The sequence below is a fragment of the Cyprinodon tularosa genome, unplaced genomic scaffold (genome assembly GCF_016077235.1).
Source record: "Cyprinodon tularosa strain WSP-4 unplaced genomic scaffold, ASM1607723v1 ctg764, whole genome shotgun sequence".
Taxonomy (NCBI): Eukaryota; Metazoa; Chordata; class Actinopteri; order Cyprinodontiformes; family Cyprinodontidae; genus Cyprinodon; species Cyprinodon tularosa.
Genome location: NW_024039523.1, coordinates 613,747 through 636,577, shown reverse-complemented (window position 1 = coordinate 636,577; position 22,831 = coordinate 613,747). Strand labels below are relative to the sequence as shown.

Genomic DNA, 22,831 nt, shown 5'->3' with positions numbered 1-22,831 from the left:
ATTTATTTCAAATATAGCCAAACTATGGTGACCCTCTCTTTGCTCCATTGTATTATTATTGATTGATTGATTGATTGATTGATTGATTGATTGATTGATTGATTGACTGACTGACTTAATTGATCTCGCGGTGGAGAAATGTCCTCATCACCTCATTACATCATCTCAAGTAGTCATAGGAGACGAAGAATGAGCCAAAGGAAGAGAAAAGTGCATGGGATATATACAGTATATACAGTGCGTCCACATTTCACAGCTTTTTTTTTATAGTAGGATTATTATATAGGGTTATTGCACAGGGTGTTTATATGGGTATTTATATAGATAGATGTTTATATGTATATATATTTTATATTGCAACATATTCTGTGGCTTACAAGGGGGAAAAAAAAGGAACAACGTAATTTTTTTTCTTTTATAGTGCAGAGTAGATGAGGAAGATGTTAGAATTTAAAGCCTGGTGGAATTACCCTGCCACAGTTTATAGGCCTTCTGTGGCCAATAGGATTATCAGACTGTTACATAATATTCTACACACCACTCAGTGTTAATTGATTCAAACTGGAGCATAGCAATGCCTCTATGTGTCTGTGATGATGGATCATAATGCCTGGGACACCATACATGTGTAAGACAAGTTGAATAGGATTGGAAAAGATGAATGGGGGAGTGGCATGCAAGCGGTGACCAGTTCCTCCATCTGCAGGTTTTTCATGGAGTGAGTACCGTAAAATAATGCATCCAGGTGTTGACAAATAGCCGAACAAGTGGCTCTGTTAAACCACTCCTGTGATCCCCATCATCAAATTCCCTTCCTCTCTCACCATCAGGATCAAAGTGGGACGTACTGTGGCTTTATTGACTCCAGTGGGCGCACTGAGTAAATCCGTGCTATTTGACTCGTAGAGATTTGCAGGCTAACTGCATCCCCATCGTCTAAGAGATTAAAGACCTTGATGTTATGTATAAATTCTTCCTATGTTTTCAGAGCGAGTCATGCTGTGTGCTGACAGACTGTGGAGCAGGCTGCAGACTTGAGTGGCGTGGAGGAGAAGGCTGGGATTGTGGACATCATGCATACAGATGTGGTGCTGCTCAGCATCCTCCTCTGGATGGTCGGGGTGTCTGGGCACTGGCGCCCCAGAGGGCAACATCTGCGTGCTTATAGAGAGGTCAGGTGAGTGCAGAATATAAGAATAAGAAAAGGTTTGGCTAATTTACAGTTTTATCAGACTTTATGATCTGACAGGCAAACTGGTTCTGTATAACAAAAAGATCAACTATTTATTTCTAAACAAAGGGGTGTGGCAATGAATTATTTGTTTCCGAGCTGTGTTCTGGCAGATAAATAAGAAATAATACGAAATATAATGTCACATACAAAATCAAATGTGTACCAATGTAATGGTTTAAACTTCTGTTTTGCATCTCCTTACATTTAAACTCCTTCAAAACATGAAAAAAAGACACATCATATCATCCCACACCTAGAATCTTACAGGGTAACACTATTTGTCTACTTTATGAGCCGTAAGACCATGGACGGTTCTAGACAGGGGCCAACAGGGGCCAGTACCCCTGTAGATCACGACCTGGCCCCTATTATGACCCCCGTACTAAAGACTGTACTCAAAGAAATTCTAATGATGATATGCGCTAGAACAGACATGGCTTCTGATAGGTCCTTTGGATCTATTTCATTCTTTTTTTTCTTTTTAATATAAATTCTGTTTCATTAATTATTTAAAAACAATGAGGCGATAGCTTCAGTGGTATTGTGATAGGATCCAAGTTTTCATCTGCTAAATGTTTTTTATTCCAAATCAAATTTTAACAATTTTTTACAGCTGAATTTATCAGTTTTTCTTGAGTTTTAATTCAGATTTTATTAAGAAAAATTGTAATTTTAACTTAAATTAAGTCAAAAATATGTGAAATTCCTAAATTCTGAATGTATATTGACCTACTGGCAATAAGACATAGAATTTTAATTGAACCTAATTGAATAGAAATTTCACTTCATGCAGCTGTATTAATATATTTGAAACCCTTGCTTTGTTTTTTATTTCATGCTTTTTGGTGCCCCCATGAAAGCACGCTGGCCCCCTTCTGGCCCCCTGGTACATTTGGTCTAGAACTGCCACTGTGTAAGACATTAAATATATAAATTGGTGAGAAGTAAAATGGCTAGATTTGAAAAAAAGTTATGAGTAAGGATGATTTGATCCTATTTTGAAGAAAGACGGGGGGTTGGAGTTCTCCTTGAATTGCAATCTTATTAATTGACTTGGATCCAACAAAAAGAGGTTGTAAATGATTGTTTTTTGTTTGTTTTTTTTAAAACATTTTACACTTTTACATTTGATCAACAGTTCCAATAGGGAGAGAGAGTGAAGGAGTATACAGCTTTGCGGAGTAGGGAACCTAAACCTATACTTGCAGCTGGCATGTCGGTATCCAGAGCGTATTAAGTTTCAAGACAAAGAACAGTTAAAAAAGATGTTTAATTCCAAAATATCAGCATCCCAACACTGAAAATTTGTAGTCATTTCATCAAAAGAAAGAAAGAGTCGGAAATCAAGCTACTATCTAACATCTGGAACAGTGAATGGATAGAAAGCCCAGCAAAGCCTTTCTAACTGTGAGACTTGCAATCATTGTACTCCATGGCAGCTACCTGGCTTTATTATTATACTGAATGTTTGTGTTTGGGTCCGTCTGACTTGGTTCAATTTAAGTTTTAGTGTCAACATTTTATATGTGTTTATGCATAAAAGATGGAGAGCAGAGATGAAGGGATGCAGACTTAGTCCAGAGATGTATCTGCACCTGTGTCTGTGTATTAAAAGGAGATATAGCAGAATGTTGTCATGTTGATCTTAAACGTATTAAATATATAAAGCATATGTTTAACCTCTTGCCTCCATCAGTAGTTTTTTTTTATACTGTTTTTAGATCAAATGGTTTTGGTTTTATCCTCTTTTTATATTAAATGCTGAAACAGTACAACCGCACGTGGGGGATCTTCTCCTCCAGGTGTGCCAGGCTCAGCTGGAAAGCAGCACAGATGGCGTCCTTAGTGGAGCGGTTGTGTTGGTAGGCAAACTGTAATGGGTCGAATGTTGGCAGCAGACTAGAATGCCCCCCCATACGTACAGGTAGACTGCATCAAGTTTAGGTGAATTATTTATGATTATTTACTAAAGTGAAGAGCATTTGTTGAATCTGACGTGTCAAGTTGGTAAAAGCCCACAGTAGGAGAAAGAGTCAGAGAAAGATTATGAAAATGTTGTGGCATGGAGCCCGTTGCTGCTTAATGTTTCCTGTTGTTGAAGCCGTTGGTGAGAACAGATTGCCCCTCTGAGCCCCTCCCACCTCCAAAGCACCAACAGGTGGTCGCTCTCAGCCTGTAGACTGAGCAGAAAGAAGAATTACTTCACTGTGTTTTAACTATAAAAATTTGTTTCATATGTACAAAGCTTCCAGTGATCCCTCACCCAATTACAAAGTGTGATGTTAATATAATGTAAACATAATGTTTTTGGTTTTTTTCTGTTGTACTAGAACAGATTTCTCCCTGCATTTCAGTCCAACACAGCCTCTGTCCTGCATTCACCTCATGCACTGTGTGGATGCGGTTGATACTCAGCTGTGACTCGGCTAAATAATATTTTTAATCTTTGTACTCAGCTACAGCTCAAACTGTTTGACAAAACCACAGAGTTTAAAAGTCAGCAGCTTGTAATGTAAGTTCTTCCACTGTACAACCCGACGCTGTGATGCGATCTATCTGCTCACAGTGTACGTCTAAAAACCGCACGTCTGACTCAGCACCAAGAGATGGCACTGGTCGGACTCATCAATCTGGAAGAAGAGGAATTGTCTTGTTGCACATGTGCAGCGATGGAAGTTCTGGTAAATCGGCTCATAGCTCTGCTTTAACAGCAGGATTTACTCACCAACACCTCACAAGGGCCGACTGAATTTCAAACATGACTGATTGTCCCTCCTTACCCCCTGCATACTACACAATGCAGGACACATGATGAGGCTGAAGCCGTGTCTGAACGTCCATTCTAACCCCTAAATCCCTCCATCACTATACAGAGCAGGGACTATATAGTGAAAGGATCTCATAAAATCATTACTGCAAAGAGTAGGTGGAATGGATGGTTCAACAGAGCTATGGCTCTGGGTGAGTTTGGCAACTGTATTAAAAAGATATCTAGGATTATTCTTATTCTCCTCTATTAATGAGGAGAAATATGCTGCTATTGCTTTACAAAGGGTCCTCTTATACAGCAGTAAACTATTTTTCCAGACTAGGTAGGATTCCCGTAGGCCTGTGGAGCGATAATTTCTATCCAGTTTCCCAGCATTACGCTTCAAAGTGCGCACTTCTCATTAAACCAAGGAGCCAGCTTTCTATTTTTAATGTGTATGACATTATCCGTGCGCCGGACTGCAGTTGTGACAGGCAGCCCAGGCCACAGGCGGTTACGCTCTACCCCTTCTATTCATTCTAGCTAATCTGAATCGTTCAATTCCATTTGGAGAGCAAGATCATCTGTGGTAGCAGCACTAGACATCTTCCAGGCATGTGAGGAAAACCAGCAGCAGTTCAGAGGACAGGATGAATGAATGGTAGCCTGTGCGTGCGGGAAACGTCAAACACACGCTGCTTTGTTTTTAAAAGATATAAATATAAAAAATATAACCGCGGATGTCTGGGGGACAGTGATTCACCTACATGTTCTGAATGCTGGTGTACCATAAAGAATAAATTATGAACAGTTTAGTTTGTGCCTTCAAGTCGTTTCCCATAGGAAGACGTTACTTGGATATAACCTACAGTAATGGAATATCTTCAGAACAGCTCCAAATGACACAAAACCCATATGGGTGAGTAGAACATGATGGAATAACGTAAAATCAAGGGCCCAATGTAAAAAAAAAAAAAAAAAAAACAGCCTTGCCCTTTAAATAATATAAAAAAAGCTAAATTAGTCAAACACATACATTTAGCAAGATAAAGATTTCAGATAACTGTTTTCCGTTCACAACAGAAGGAGGATGTGAGAACCTTGTACACAGTAAATACATGTTTATCTTTCTCTAGAGTAGAGAGGGTTTAGTGTTATCACACCCTGCCTCAACTTCCTACATTCTAGCAGAGACTGAATCAAGGCTTCTAAATAATCATCCCTATTTAGGCAGAGAAAAGGCACAATTATACTCTCACAAATGGAAGCTATATTTGCTGTGATCTGTGGGTAAAAAGTAGTTTGAATCTATGTTGAAGTGAGAAAGTTCACCTGAAAACATCATCAGTGCAGTCAGTTGATCCAGATTACCATCCTGCCTTCAAAGATTATTTCTCTGTGGGAGCCGTTTAGACCCCCATACACCGGCGGTGCGCTGTCACTGGGAATCTCTTCAACAGCAGCCCCTGGCCCGGTTGCCTCTTCGCAGTTTTCTGCTAGTGTTCACAGCGGCTGGAAGTAGTTGTTAGCGTTTTTCATGTACGTAATCCAAACTGCAGGAACCAGCATAATAAAAGCGAACATATTCTGCCGGCAGGTTTCTACATTTTAAGTTAATTTAGGCGTTAATAAACTGTTTCAGAGGAGTGATCATAGCGCTCTGCATCAGCAGTGCTGTGTCTGTCTCCCTGCCAGCTCCCAGATCAGCTTCTCTGATTGGTTGATGTGGCGCGTCCAGCAGCTAAAGTTACATTTTTCTAACTCCAGCTGCTGCTTCTGAAGCGCGTCCCCTGCCTTTGATGCTCAGGCGCTCAAGTTCTTAAGTTATCCTTGCCTTTGTGCATACCCAAATGGAAAAACAAATAACTGGGGACTGTAAAACTAAATTACATGTGTGATACATCGTTTGAAAGCTAACACCTTCTAGTTTCTGAAAAGATAAATGAACATAGTTTGAGTAAAACACAGCCTGAACTGCAGCAGTTAAAACATGAATCATTGTTGGATTATTTCTTCTAGAAAATAATAGGACTTTTTTGAAAAGCAATAACAAAGATATGCTTTAAAATATGGATGTGCCATTGTTTTACATTTATTCTGCATCCCGTCAACCATAACTGTAGATTTTCCACAAAAAAAACAAAAAACACAATGAAGCATTTTGATGGCCACAAAACATTTTGAAGCAAATATTTCTTCATGCAATGATCCATATCGGATCTGCCTGTGTGCCGTTTATGCCCAGCGATATTTCCCTGCATCATTATTAAAATTAGCCATGCTGTCCTTTATTTTAAAGGTAATTTCATTGCCTCTAGAGCCAAATATTGCGTGTGGACTTAGACAATAGTAGTTGGACTTTATGAGGAATAATATGAGGGGAAGCATGCTTAAAGATGGCGGCTGATACGCAGTGATTGTTACACTTCGAGGGCTTATAGTAAGGCCATCGCTTTAAAGGTAGAAAGTTGAAGCTTTATTTTGAAAATTCAGATTTGACATGCTGCTATATCTTTATTAATTGTGCTTTGGTGCTCATGGTGTCCATAAAATGAAGTTGGTGGTTGAATTGTGGAGAATCTAAACTTTCTAAGGATGTCTAACATGTCTATATTGGTAAAAGTTTAACCACTGTTATTTTCCAGTGTACTGCTGTGTTATTAAAGGCATAGTGGAGGATTTTGGGGAATTCCTGAAAAGACCCACCCTCTCCACTTAAAAAAAAAAAATGTACATGCACAACCTTGTAGCTGCTCCCGAGAGGGAACGCCTATTAAACGAGTGTGAGAGCTGAGAATGAGTATGAGCCCATTTCTCCTCAAGGAGGGTAGCAACGATAAGAAGGTCGCTGGGATGGATATTATCTCACCTATATTTGTTGTTAACATGGTGGCCCTCCAAGGCAGCGACCAAGAGCAGCTCCTCTCAACAAATTTCACAAAAAAATACAACTTAAAATGATACAAACTAGACATCAAACCTAAATCTATGATCGCCAACGCCCCGAAACATCACTGGAGATCTGTATGGAAGAATGGGCCAAAATACCAGCTACAGTGTGCGCAAACCTGGTGAAGACCTACAGGAAACGTTTGACCTCTGTCATTGCCAACAAAGGTTATGTTACAAAGAATTGAGTTGAACTTTAGTTATTGACCAAATACTTATTTTCCACCATAATTTGCAATTCAATTCTTACTACTCCTACAGTGTGATTTCCTGTATTTTCCTTTCTCATTTCGTCTCTCATAGTTGAAGCTACCTATGATGAAAATGATTTTTCTATTATAAGTAGGAGAACTTGCACAATCAGTGGCTGACTAAATAATATTTGGCCCCACTGTACATGTAAGACTTTGAAATCAGATCATCCAAACTGTAGCTCTTATATATATCCCTGCTTTGAAAAACACGTTGACTCTGGTTATGTGAGTGTTAACATGATTCTGAAATGGTTTCCTGAGTTATCACTGTGTTGAACTCTAGGTAATGTCTGTATGTTGAGATGAAGCCTAGCATTAAAATCCCATTTTCAGTCAACTTTGCAAACCAGAAGATCTTAAAAATGTGTTAACATCCAGCCAGAGTTAAAGCCTATCTGTTTCCCTGCTCTACAGCTGTCAGAGGATTTTAGACTTGAGAAGATTAGTTGATTTTACTGGTTTAACTGGAGATTCATTCAGGGATTAATAGGGTTAATGGATTATTTTAAATTCTGGCTGACTTATTTAATGTCATTCAGGACATTGTGAACTAGACTTTGTTGTTTTGTGTTTTATAGATCGGGATTTCAATGAAGTTTAAGAAAAAATATGAGAAGACATTAATTCAAGTAAGATTTGATATAATTTGGTTCAATACAAAATGAAAGTATGCTTTTAATTTGAAATAAAAGCATTTAACAATGTAACCTCATAATAGACCAATATATGATCCAGTCAAGCTGAGGAAGGAGAGCTGTTGAGCTCGGTTTGCCTGGTGGACTTCTGAGGCGACAGACCAAACTCCCAGCCTGGGAGATACGACTGGGTAACACAACGATATTATAAAAGTATAAATATGTCTCAAAAAGAGATAACAGATGAGACCATATTGTTTATTTTTATTTATAACATTACTAAGTCATTTTTCTACTTGATCCCACAATGGAAAGAAAACAAATACTTAATATTGCCATGTAGATTAAAAAGATTTATTTATTTTTTTTTGTCTGGATCAGCCAGCTCTATTAGAAGAGATTTGATGAGGCCATAGAGAGGACTTAGGGGGGGATTTACCATTAGGCAAAACTACGCAGTTGCCTAGGGCCCCAAGTTCCTGGGGGCTCCATAAAACTCTGTTTACATGTATGGTTAAAATAACTATTCCTTATTTGTGCACATTAATTATGTTTTTAATAAAAATACTTTCCCTAAAATGTCATCAGAACGCGGATAATATTAAGTGTGTCTCAGCCCCCCCTTCAATGTCCACCATATTGGATCAGTCCATTTGCTGCACATGTTCAGAAAGGTCCAAACAGACAGCAGCAAACCATTTGAAAACAAACAATGCAAAGAACATTGTTGTCAACTTAGCGCTTTAGTCGCTATATTTAGCCACTTTTCAGACCCCTCTAGAACTTTGATTACAAAAAAGCACCTAGCGCCAAATCTAGAGACTTTTTTCTGATACTGGAGACTTTGGAGACAACATCTAAAAGCAGCGAACTCTGCTCACCAGAGCAATTAGATTGGTAACCCCGCCTCCTGCTCTCCTCTATCTTGTCTGCTGTCATGATTCATGCAGAGCGTGCACAAGCCCATTTCTTCTGGTGCATGCTCTGCTTAAAAGTTGCTGTTCTCATAGCTCATACAAACTTACTGTGTCCAAACATCTGCTCTAACCACTAAATCCCTCATTATATAGAGCGGGGACTATATAGTGTCAGGTGGGTGGAGGTTTGAAAAGGACCCAAATGCAGAAACTAAAGCTGAGGTGGTTTCTTGCAATATTTAATTAACCAAAAAGAACAACAGAAGCAAAAATCCAAAATCATAACTAAGCAAAATCCCCAAAATACTGAAAACCAGGAAAACTCACAACAAGGGCAAAGAAATGACGACAAACCAGCAACAGTGACTGAGCAGGAGCTGCATATATGGGAGAGAGAAACAAACACCTGCAGATTGGGAGCAGGTGTGAACAGGGGTGTCTAGAAGGGAGCTAGGGGGAAGGAGACTGACACAAGAGGGCAAACAAGAAATACCTAAGAACTCAAATACAATCAAAAATAACTAGAATGACACAAAATGGAAATAAAACCAATGAAAACTCAAAGATAAAACTTAAACAGAACCAAAACTGACCTAAAGTGGACTTTATAGTGAACTCAGTTACCTGACCATTTGGACTGATGATCACTGCTTTTTGCCCCATCTTTGTTTTTAAATCCCATAATGCTTTGCGCTGAGAGTTATCCATGCAAAGCATTCTGGGATATATCTGCCTCCTTTCTTTTCTTCTCATGCACTTAGTAGACAGTTTTTCTCTTAAGACCCTCGGCCATTTTCAAATAACCGCTGTGAGAAAGGTGAGCTTCAATGACTGTCTGAGACCATAGCTCACCACAGATATACGCCTGAAAGTGAGCATAAACAGAAAAAGACAGCTAATGGGAGGAGCATGTAGGGCGGCCTTACGTAAACATATCACCAGAATGATTGACACTTAGGAGGACCACTTATTTAGATGATCCACCCGGAAATAAAAGATCGTCCTCTATACCTTTAACTATTATAGATAGGATTAATAGGATCCATTGTGGTGAAGAAATTTACCTGTCGGGCTGTCATCCTACCCTCACCTGAAATGAGGGTTCTAACTGAAAGTACAACCTCCTGGATATAAGAGATGAGCTTTCCCTGCAGGGTGACTGGACATCCTTTAGAAAAGGGCGAGGAGCTTGGCTATCCACAGCCAAACAGAAACAGAATGGGTTGTCTCTGTAGAGCGTCTTGAGGTAACATGTATTGAGAATGGTAGAAATTATAGAAATTGAAGGGCTCCTAATAGCTGCTAAGGTTAGTGTTGTTTTAGTGATACAGGTGCAGATACAGGTACCTCTTTTTGTCTGATGATCCTGACTGGAGAGCTGGGGAACAAGGCACACCAGCTTATGTGCTTTTGAAGATCCAAACCTTGATAAGAAATGATTGAGCTTGTCTAATGTCTTCAAAATGTACTCTTGTCTGTGTAAATAAGATTTTATGTCAATTAAAACTACATGGGATGTTAATGGTTAAGGGAAGCAGACCAAAGTAGTTTTTAATTTAAAAAAAAAAAGTGGTTTCTATGTAGCTAATCAGTCATTATTAATTGTTATTGTTAACCTTTTCCCTTGAAGAGCAATAGGCTGCCAATGTTCTCTTCCTGGGAAACGTTCTGGGGATAAGAGTCTTGCTCAGGTGACCATATACAGGTGCTGGTCATAAAATTAGAATATCATGAAAAAGTAGATTGATTTCAGTAATTCCATTTAAAAAGTGAAACTTGTATATTATATTCATACATTACATACAAACTCATATATTTCAGATGTTTATTTTGTTTAATTTTGATTATTACAAATGACAACAAATGAAAATCTCAAATTCATCATATCAGAAAATTAGAATATTGTGAAAAGGTTCAAAATTGATGGCCCCTGGTGCCACACTCTAATCAGCTAATTAACTCAAACCACCTGCAAAAGCCTTTAAATGGTCTTTCAGTCTAGTTCTATAGGCTACACAATCATGGGGAAGACTGCTGACTTGACAGTTGTCCAAAAGACGACCATCGACACCTTGCACAAGGAGGGCAAGACACAAAAGGTCATCGCTAAAGAGGCTGGCTGTTCACAGAGCTCAGTGTCCAAGCACATTAATAGAGAGGCGAAGGGAAGGAAAAGATGTGGTCGAAAAAAGTGTACAAGCAAGAGAGATAACCGCACCCTGGAGAGGATTGTGAAACAAAACCCATTCAAAAATGTGGGGGAGATTCACAAAGAGTGGACTGCAGCTGGAGTGAGTGCTTCAAGAACCACCACACACAGACGTATGAAAGACATGGGTTTCTGCTGTCGCATTCCTTGTGTCAAGCCACTCTTGAACCACAGACAGCGTCAGAAGCGTCTTGCCTGGGCTAAAGAGAAACAGGACTGGACTGCTGGTGAGTGGTCCAAAGTCATGTTCTCTGATGAAAGTAAATTTTGCATTTCCTTTGGAAATCAAGGTCCCAGAGTCTGGAGGAAAAGAAGAGAGGCACTTCATCCACGTTGCTTGAAGTCCAGTGTAAAGTTTCCACAGTCAGTGATGGTTTGGGGTGCCATGTCATCTGCTGGTGTTGGTCCATTGTGTTTTCTGAGGTCCAGGGTCAACGCAGCCACATACCAGGAAGTTTTAGAGCACTTCATGCTTCCTGCAGCTGACCAACTTTTTGGAGATGCAGATTTCATTTTCCAACAGGACTTGGCACCTGCACACAGTGCCAAAGCTACCAGTACCTGGTTGAAGGACCATGGTATCCCTGTTCTTAATTGGCCAGCAAACTCTCCTGACCTTAACCCCATAGAAAATCTATGGGGTATTGTGAAGAAGAAGATGCAATACACCAGACCCAACAATTCAGAAGAGCTAAAAGCCACTATTAGAGCAACCTGGGCTATCATAACACCTGAGCAGTGCCACAGACTGATCGACTCCATGCCACGCCGCATTGCTGCAGTAATACAGGCCAAAGGAGGCCCAACTAAATACTGAGTGCTGTACATGCTCATACTTTTCATGTTCATACTTTTCAGTTGGCCAACATTTCTATAAATCCTTTGTTTTTATTGGTCTTCAGTAATATTCTAATTTTCTGATATGATGAATTTGAGATTTTCATTTGTTGTCATTTGTAATCATCAAAATTAAACAAAATAAACATCTGAAATATATGAGTTTGTATGTAATGTATGAATATAATATACAAGTTTCACTTTTTAAATGGAATTACTGAAATCAATCTACTTTTTCATGATATTCTAATTTTATGACCAGCACCTGTAAGTGACAGGTTGTTGGATTTTTCAGGACAAATGTGCCATGCTTTAGCCCCTAAACCATCACAACCTTTTCTAAAACTGCATTTTCATCAAGTATGACACTGGGGCGACAGTGGCGTTGGATGTAGGAGTTTGCCCTGAAATCCAAGGATTGACGGTTCAAGCCCCTCCGACTTTCAGTGTCGTTGTGTCCTTGGGCAAGACACTTTACTGCATTTTCTACTGATGGTGGCAGCTGTGGCTACAATGTAGCTTGCCACCGTGAGTGTGTTAGTGAATGGGTGAATGGATGTAGTGTAAAGCGCTTTGGTCAAGTCTCCTGACTAGAATAAAGGCGCTATATAAGTACATGCCATTTACTGTGAATTTATTTTTTTGTTTTGTTATTAGAATTATTTTAACAAAACAAAAGACTGTATTGTTCTTTGTCTCGCTCTAATGGGCCATAAACTCATTTTAACTTCATACAATCTCTGGGAAAATGTTTCAAACAACACAGTTATTGAGTCCACCAAGGCCTTCTTTATATCAAAAGATTGATTACAGATGATGCAAAGATTAATTAACTAATCATTAATTTTACATGAAATGCCATCTCTGTTGGCTGGTCTAACGAGTCTTGGCTTCAATAGTAGGATAAGAATTTTGCATCGCCTTGAAAGCATGCGTTCCTCATGCATTAAATGGATGTTTCAGTGGGGGGATGGGGGTCATTTAGGGGAAAGCTTTGGGAGATCTGTGTGTTGTCATTCAACTTTATGCCTATCCCTGTGTATTCATCTTCTGATGGCTACTTACAGCAGGATACTGACAGAAATACACGGTACTCTATTGGCCTCCACAGTCAGATCTTAATCTGATGGACCACGTATGGGATTAAATCAAAGAGATATAACCTTGACAGGAAAATGGAGGCATGCATAGTCACAAAAAAATAAAAATAAATATATCAAAAAGGAAGAGAGTAAAGTAAGAGCCACATTAAAACAGAATACTCAGATTACAGGACACCAAGGATGGGATTAAAAATGTAAAACCACAGGCCTCAGTTCAATTTGAGGAATCATACAGAAGAAATTGTTTCAAAAAGTGCTTGTAGGAAAATTATCAGCCGATATTTCAAGACGCTAGACATAGCAGCTAAGATAGATCCTAAAGAACCAAGTTTGTGTTGGAGAACCTGTGGCTCTGCCATCCCCAATCATACACACCTGTTCTGGTCATGCCCCAAATTGCAACATTTTTGGGATAAGGTATACAATGCTATAAACCAGATCTTTCAGTAGGTTATCCCTATAGATGTAACGGTTGCAATACTCTGTATTAGTCCTTTTGGGGTGTAAGGACAAGCCAACTCATATCTCTTACATGTTTATTTTACAGCGGCCCCATCACAATTAAGTCGAAGCAACTAGAGCCGCCTTCCTACAACTCACGAGTCCAAACTGTAAGGGAATTATAGCAAATGGACAAGATAACATAGTTGTTAAGTCTTCAAAAAGACACTTTCAGCCAATGCTGGAGTCCTGTGGAAGATTTACCAGAGTAAACAAGTATTACAACCCAAGTTTTTGGATTATGTTACATAGACCTGCCATTTGAGGTTTTGATCTTAGTTCCAACAAGCAGTGAGATTATAATTTTCCGGATCCAGTTGCGTTTTCTGTATAATGCTGTGGGATAGTTGTAATTATTTCTGCTACAGATGGCTTTACAGTGAATCCCAGACACACTGAAGCATCGCTTCCTCTTCTAAAGATGTAAAGTTGTTCAGAAAAGCAGGAGGACATTTTTTGAGTTGTTGGACTAGATTATTGGCCTGCCGTTCTTTAACAATCATAACAGAATGTTTTTCTTCTTGCTCATTTCAGATTAACAGAAGATACGTCTCCAACAGAAAGACCCAGTCACAAGATTGGCGGGTAAATATTGTCAGTTTCAAAGAGCTGGATCACAGAGGTTCATTGAAATAATCTAATAGGAGAAATTTAAGGAGTATGAGTGGACTTTGAGGCACAATGTCAGCTTTTTAATCACGCCATTGTGTTTTTGGTATCTACGGAGACAGATGGCCCAGTTCATGTTTCTCACTAAACCCTGAATAATCCTTCCTCAGCCTTCAGAATTAGGAAATTCACCAGATTATTGGTCTGTGATGACCTATGGTAATATAACGGAAAATATGGTAACACTCCCTTCACCTCTAGAGTAATAATAGTAATTAGCATTGTTTAGTAATCACTTATGATTAATTAAATTCTATAATGCCATTTCACATCATGTCATCTAAAGGAACTTTCAAATTCACCAGATCATCCAGTCACATTTATTCAAAGTTTTCTATCCAAGGAACCCAGCTGATTGCATCGACTCATTGACTCTTCAGCAATCCCTCACACTAAGCATGCTTGTAGCGACAGTGGAGAGGAAAAACTCCCTTTGAACAGGAAGGAACCTCCAACAGAACCAGGCTCAGTGTGAGCGGCCATCTGCTGAGGCCGACTGGGGTTCAAGGAGACAGAAGCAGACATAGAAAAAGAAGCATAGATACAAAAAGTAACTGTAAACCTGCTCCACAGACAGCCCCGTCCAACCAGACAAGCCCTGAGCCAGCTCCCATGTCAGAGGATGAAAAGAGCACACCCAGTTTGTCACAATCAGAGAAACAGGACTACACTGGAAAACAGGCTGAGATCAAGCATCTTTAAACGAAGGTGTTGATGGCAGCAGCACAGCTGATATGGAAGCAGTCTAAGCCTATAGCAGCATAACTATAGAGATAGCGCAGGATAACCTGAGCCACTCTAACTAGAAGCTTTTTGTAAAAGGAAGTTTAAAGAAAGGAAAGTTTAACGTCCACTTGTTGTTTTCTCCCAGGCCAATATTTAAGAGAAGTCCAGATATAACCAAAGCAAGGGGGACAAAGTCCGAGCAGCTGCTGAGGATAAATGATCACGATTTTACAATGCGACCAGGCTTTGGAGGTAAGAAATCTGGTTTTAAAACATAATTTTTGGTCACTGAAAAACCCTTTACATTTTGATGCATTGTTTCTATTTAAATATGCAGCCATTCTGTAAAGCTCAATGGTCAACACCAACCCACAGTCTCCAGGCGTGGTTCCGGCTTTACTGTGGTGGTGAGAGTGCCCAGTCCCAGCTTGCTAAGATTACATAACAGAGTGGGATTATGTTGGTAACATGCTGCTGCAGGCCAGTGATTAATTACTGAGCAGCCACAATCTGTAGCTTTCGTTTTCAAAAACCTCAGTTTCATCTGCTCAATGTGCAGGACTTAAAGGATGAAGCATTGTACTTTTACAATAGATTCAGAATCTCAGCTGGAGCTTTTGATATCTCTCCAATAAAGGCAAACAGTTCTGCAGATGCTAAAACTATCAGGTAACTGCAGTAAATATGTGTTTATGATTAATTCAATTCAATTCAGTTTATTTCTATACTACCAATTTACAACACACGTCATCTCAAGGCACTTTACAGTTCACCAGATGATTCAATCAGATTGATTCAAAGTTTTCTATCTAAGGAAAACCAGTTGATTGCATCGACTCATTGACTCTTCAGCAATCCCTCACTCTAAGCATGCTTGTAACGACAGTGGAGAGGAAAAACTCCCTTTTAACAGGAAGAAACCTCCAGCAGAACCAGGCTCAGTGTGAGCGGCCATCTGCTGAGGCCGACTGGGGTTCAAGGAGACAGAAGCAGACATAGAAAAAGAAGCAAAGATACAAAAGGCAACTGTAAAAGGCGTCCCCGTCCTGGAAACACACTTTTAGGCAGACGAGCTCCAAGCCAGCTCCCATCTCAGAGGATGAAGAGAGCTCATCCAGTTAGTCACAGTCAGAGAAACAGGACTACACTGAAAAACAGGCCGATCTCCAACATCTATAAACAAAGGTGTTGATGGAAGCAGCACAGCTGATATTTCTCTTCAGGATGGAGTCACAGCCAAACAGGAACAGACCAGATGAAGCTACTATGAGAAAAAGCAGAGAGAGCAGAACGTTAGAGATTGAACTAACAGATTCTGCAGAGTGGGAGAATAGAGATAGAATGATGAAATAGGGGTCTCTATGTCCTCCAGCAGTCTAAGCCTATAGCAGCATAACTATAGAGATAGCTCAGGATAACCTGAGCCACTCTAACTATAAGCTTTATCAAAAAGGAAAGTTTTAAGCCTAGCCTTAAAAGTATAAAAACTCTGTATTCAGAGCATCAAAGCTGTCCACCCTGGAGACTCTGACACTACATCTCCTTCCAGCATTCAGAATATAAAAACTCTTTGGTCTGCACTGCAGATCTTCAACAATGGATATATTTTTTTTTATTGGCTCCTCATTTGACTTTGTTTAACGCACCATCACTACCTTACGCCATGTTTGACATTTAGAGAACACTGACAATTACAGTTATTTGTTTTGGGAGTAACTTTTGATCTATTTAAAAACAAAAACATGGATTTATAGATAGAAATGTTCATGAGCAAATCCTGTCTTCAAAAGGACATAAGACTGAATTAAAGGAGCAATGACTCCAATGCCAACTCACACATTTGTCTTTGTTATGATGTGAAGTCAGTCCCTACAGGACCTGACTGTATGCTCAGTCACATGGTGGGAAATGATGCTGCAGAGGCCATCTGTGTTTTTACAGAAAGATCTTCTGTGTTTCTTCTCAAGCTTAAAGAAAACAACTTCCCCAGTCCCTGCAAACCTTTAGTTCGATAAAGAGGTTCTTTAAGTTACCACACATGCTAATTACTGCGTCCTTTGACCCCTGCATGGAAGCCTGTCATGATTTAGACCTGGGAAGCTTTCTGTTTGTTACGTCCATGTGATGGCTGTTTATCACTGTTGTATATAAGTTGTTTACTGGTCCCTTAAATAAATATTTATTTTTCAAAGTTTTCTTTGTGTTTGTAAGTTGACATCCTTTTTTCATAGTATCCACCCGAAAGGTTCCTTCATATGTCCTCAGTTCTTCCCCACCATCACATACAGAGGTGTCAAAAGTATTAATAAATAGTGTATTATAAAACATGTAAAAGTACCATTTTAAAATCTACTTAAAGCATAAAAGTAATTCAGGAAAAAATGTTAAGGACAGACGCTTTACTGCTCTACCCATTTAAAGGAACATTTTCTACAATGCTGGATGAAAACTTTCTTATACTTCATTTTTTTAGTTTTATAACTAATGGTAACCGTGTCACATTTAACTTTGCATCATCTTGAAAAACTATTTATTTTGGTTTATGGTGAGCAACAAGTTGGGGCAGCACAGAGTCCAACCACAAAGAAATGAATTGTCTGGATGAAACTAATTATTTCTATGTTAAATTTTTGGTCTTTTTTTCACACCAACAGGTCATAAGGAAAATTAGATTAAATGAAACAAATGTAAGAAGTAGAAAATAAAGATAATTTATATATATACAATTATATATATATATATATATATACTTCTGCATTATATATATATATATATATATATATATATATATATATATATATATATATATATATATATATATATATATATATATATATATAAGCAGTAGATGTAAAAAGTTGCATAAAAAATAATTACTCTAGTAAAGTATGGATGGACAACATTTCTACTTAAGTAAAGTAACAGAGTATTTTACCTTGTTACGTGACGAGTTTTTACTTCAGTTTTTTTTTTTTTTTTTTATCAAGGAACATAAACTTCCCCATTTTACAAAAAACCCTCCTAGATTAAACTTTAAGGGAAAGACTTTGAACAGATGGAGGCAAATATTGACTTTTATAAACATCTATGTTCATCTATACTCATAACTCATCAAAAATACAGAATTATTAAGGGAAACAAAAATGATAAGCAAAGGTTACTTAGTTTGTGGAACAAGCCGAATGGGTCTTTGAGAAAGGGTGAAGTGACCTGCAGTGGATATCTGCACTTCAATCTGCAAACTAACAGACATGCGTGAGTTCATCCTATTGAGGACAATGTAGAGACAGATGTGGTCCCACTTCCCTCCTTTAAGGCCCTGCCACCTGTTATCCTGCTTTAACATGTGTGACATCCTGACACAGAGAGGATGACACCATTATGAGGAGGCAGAGACGATCAGGACATGCAACATGTTTGGATAATTCTCCAGGGGCGACTCTCCTCTGTCAACACAGAGACATGTGCAGGTTTTAGCTATCTTAAGAATATATCGGATTCAGGCTTGTTGGCCTCATTGGGGACTGTTGGTCTAGTGGTTAGAGCAGTGCGCTTGTGCTCTGTGAAGGTTGCAAGCACCTGGTTAGATCTCCACAGCCTGCACTCTGGGTCCCTGAGCAAGACCCTTAACCCCACACTGCTCCACAGGCGCCACACAATTGCAGCCCAATGCTCCCCAGGAGGATGCGTTAAATGCAGAAGTAAATTTCCCCATTGTTGGACAATAAAAAGGATTTACATTTTTTTATAGAAAAACAACAAAAAAGAAAAAAAAAGCAGTTTGTTTCCTGTTTGTTAGGATTAGAGCACTTATGCCTCTGTTTATGTGCTTAGGATCCAGGGAGATCCACACATGGCAGCTTTCAAAGGGATTTAGCTACAGAGAGCAGAAGTCATTGTCTGAATCAGATCTGTTGGAATTAAACAAAGACAGATAATCCAAGCTGCTCCAAATGAGGCTCCTGGGTTACATCTGCATGCCTTTCATAACACAGATGTAAATGAGAAGTTAGTGGCTCTATGTAAACAGCTGCATCCTGTTTTTCTAGGGCCTGCTGTCCCAGTTGGAGTGGATGTTCAGGTGGAAAGCCTGGATGCTATTTCAGAGGTTGATATGGTATGTAAATGTTCAACAGCCTTTAAAAATGACATTTTAAACATTATTTCAAAACAACTTTTAATTTCTTGCTAAAGGATTTCACTATGACCTTGTACCTGAGGCACTACTGGAAAGATGATCGTCTGTCCTTTAAAAGCAACACCAACCAGAGCATGACCTTCGATGGTCGCCTGGTGAAGAAGATATGGGTCCCTGACATGTTCTTTGTCCACTCCAAGAGGTCTTTTACACATGACACCACCACCGACAACGTCATGCTGCGCGTTTACCCCGACGGCAAAGTTCTTTACAGTCTCAGGTATCTCACTGTTGTTTGCTCTGAAGGCTAATTTATTGTTGGAAAATGCTTTGCTAAAGTTCTCAGAGTCATTTGGAGGAAGAGGATGGTTTCTGTGGCAGAATGAATGTAATCAATAATCATACAGAATATTTAAGTATGTTTTGCATATACAAGTACAATACATCTGTCCAAGTCTCAGTCTAACTGTATTGCCAAGATGATGGCAAATATCTATATACCGATAATATACTAATCAACTGGCCAATAACTGATACTGACGTTTTTTTCTCAGACCTACTTACAGACAATATATTGTTTTCTCCTTCCTGGCCGTTCATGATTGTCTGTCACTGAAACTTTAAGAAACTTCAATACCACAAACATTTATACTTCAGGCTCTGTTCTTTAACATGGGGGTCTTCAACAGGGGGTCCGCGACCTCTAGAGGGTCCATAGAAAGACTGCATGGGGGTCGTGAAAGTTTTGGTTGATTAGACTTTTTTCATATTCCCCCATGCAATTTTTCTTCCACTAATTGAAATGTGTTTAAATCCAATTTCATTCATCAATGCACACATTCAGAGACACACAGGAGTTCTTTCAAGATGGGTACCGTTTCATTCACAACACCTGTCCCATCAACCAGGAATCAGAAATAGAAATACTTTAATCATCCCAGGGAGAAATTGTCATGATGGGTTCACAAGTGAGACCCAGTTATGCAGTACACCACGGAGACGGAAACAGAAGTAAAAGGTTTAACAATGTTTATTGTTACAAGCACAGAGTTAACCACTGGTTCTGGTTCAGGCCTGGGGGACTGGTTCACTGGAGTCTGCGTGGGAGACAGTTCAGTTAGCGTTTGCTTAGAGGAGTTTGATTCAGACAGTTTCAGATTTGTACCTTGAGGGTTCTTGGTTAAAGCCTTGAGAGGGAAACTGTTGGGTCCGGAGATAGTTTGTTCAGCAGAGTCCGTTAGCTGCTTCAGCGTCTTACTTCTTGAGAATGAGCTGACCTTGGCTTTTGAGTTTCCAGCTCTTAGTCCAGAGCTGCATGGGAATCCAGAGAGAGACTTCAGGTTTGGCTCAGAGGGCAGGCTCGGCAGGTTAAGCTCTTCCTGAGCTTCACAGGAGAAAAACGGGTTTCCTGGAAAACAGAGACAAAGGTTAGAATCCAGTCTGGATTCAAAAGTCAACAAAGGTTCTCAGAGATACTAGGCTTAGGTGCTAACCAACTGGATCAACACTGCGGCGTTGAGGCAAGGTCTGAAGACAGCTTAAATACTGTGGATCCTCTGATGATGGAATGAGCTCCAGCTGTGCAGGAGGCTCGACTCAGGAGGATCCACGGCGGACTCTGCTGGAGGAAGGTGGTACTTCTCCAGCTCCCAACAGAAATGACTTTAATTATATTACTCCATCTGTAATAGAGTGACTATAGGACCAGTTTGATAGAACACAATTCATAGAATATATATAATAAAGGGGTCCCTGCTCCATCTCACCATCAGTTTGGGGTCCTTGACCTGGAAAACGTTAAAGACCCCTGCTTTAACAGACTCAAGCATCAGTTGTGTGCATGTAAACCTGTTGGTGATGGCATGATCTTCACTAGCTACGTTTACATGCGCAAAATTTCCCCGATCCGATCCAAACCTTGGTTGATTGGAAATTCAAAATCTCCGTTTACATGGACACTAAATGAAATGATCCGATCATGACGTGTGTATACATGTACCAAGCGTTGGATCAGATTAAATCTTTTAAGCATGCGCAGAACTTCCTGCCAAACTTGGCAGTTCTGTCTGCGTCTGGTTTTTGGGAGGCCTGACAAACGATGCGCTCGGAGCGAGCGGAAAGAAAAACGGAGAGAGGAGGAAAAAAGCGCTTGGCAGCGAAATGTCCGAGAGAAAATGTAGAGAATGAGCGATTGAACCGGCGTGGGAGAGCGAGTGGGCTGTGGAGAGAGAAAAGAGGAAGAGGAGGAGGATAAATTCCTGCTTCCTGCAGCTTTAAATGAACTTGAGTGTATAAGTCGGCGTTCCTAGACTCCTCCCGCCATGTTGTTCACAACAAGAGCGAGAGCGACCAGTGGTTTCCTGTTGTTGACAAGGCGGAAAAACGTCACGCTGACGTCGCACACATGCGCAGTGAAGATTATTTTACTCTTAAGATCCGAATGGGTGTTTACATGGACGCCAATCGGAATGGCGATCGGCAAAAACCACCTCTCTCTTTCGGAATTAAATTTAGATCCGATCGGACCGAATCGGATTAGAATCTTCTGTCTGACATGTTTACATGAAACATTTTTGATCTGATCAGGCCTTCAATCCGATTAGTTGTGTCCATGTAAACGTAGCTATAGTTTAGTCACAAAATCAATACCTTAAACATCAGTGAATTATATTGAGAGATTAACCGATGTCAACATTTAGTTTTAAAGCAAATAGTGATGGCATGCCAGTAATATTAGCATCCCCAGTATTAATGAAACAGTATTATTGTATGTATGAGTATGAAGTTTATTCATAGTTGGCTAAAGGCATTGTATTTTAGGTGGTGGCCATAAACAGACCTGGAGATGATATATATGGGGTCAGTTAAGGACAGTCGACGTCTAAATAAGACATTTCAGATTTGGAGAGTGAAGATGGTTTCATGCAAACAAGAAAACATTTGAACAGTTGTTTACAGAAAATTTGAAATTGATTTTTTATTTTATTTGTTTTACAGATGTTTAATCTTTATTTGGTTTTATCCTGCTTTTATTTTTCTTCTATTTTATGATCTAAATCAAGTAAAACAATTTCCCATGTACAGAATTGTGTAATATAAATAACCTTCCTTGCCTTTTCTTAAATATTTAAATATTAGCACAGTTTTCTGCTCAGCCTTGATGATAAAACAATAACTTCCTGCAACAGAGAAAGCTTTAGGCTGCATCAGAACTTTGCTTCTGGACGATTGTATACAGAACAATAAAAGATTTACGTACATAGTCAGCACATGGCCAAGGTTAATCTGTATCAGGTCAGAGCCAGAGCTGGTTGGAGATTTTCCAGACTACAACAGATTGGAACATGAGGATGACGTTTACTGACTGCGCCTTCTCACCATACCTCACTCCCTTCTTCCATTATTTGGATTATATCACTGCTTGGCATCCTTTTATTGGATTTGTTTTCTGCCCATTAATATGGACTGGGTAATGTTTGGCTAAGGCTAGTCATATATTATCTGCAGGTCCCCTAACTGTAGGGATTTGACTTGCAAATGGTTGCTAATAGCATTTCTAGAAATAAATCACATCAAAAGCCATTTGTGAAAGCAGCCTTTTATTTATTTACATTGCATAGCTGAAATGACCAGTCAACAACCGTTTCTGATTTAAAAACAATATTTATAGAAATTCAACCAAGATTTAGAAAAACAGTGAATCTATGATTTTAATTTGTATTCTTGATTGTAAATCAAGCTTATTCAACCTGCTGTTTTATATCAATAAAAACCTTTATAATGTTATAGATTTGATTTAAAGACAAGATAAACTAACAGATGATATTACAGCTTAAAACTGTCATAAAATAGATGTATTCACCTGATTTAAGAGGTTCAACAGCCTGCATATGTGCAAAATGTTTAGTCT

At 39.3% G+C, this 22,831-nt stretch overlaps 1 protein-coding gene across 1 annotated transcript in view; it reads left to right on the top strand.

Annotated features, from left to right (window-relative positions):
• Positions 1 to 1,073: 1,073 nt before the first annotated feature.
• LOC119773524 (gamma-aminobutyric acid receptor subunit rho-1-like) overlaps positions 1,074 to 22,831 on the top strand; it is a 31,860-nt gene continuing 10,102 nt past the window's right edge. The window contains exons 1-5 of the mRNA XM_038270510.1: positions 1,074 to 1,177; positions 13,923 to 13,973; positions 14,929 to 15,035; positions 18,833 to 18,900; positions 18,978 to 19,201. Of these exons, the coding sequence (XP_038126438.1) occupies positions 1,074 to 1,177; positions 13,923 to 13,973; positions 14,929 to 15,035; positions 18,833 to 18,900; positions 18,978 to 19,201 (554 nt within the window). The remainder of the gene's footprint in view (positions 1,178 to 13,922; positions 13,974 to 14,928; positions 15,036 to 18,832; positions 18,901 to 18,977; positions 19,202 to 22,831) is intronic.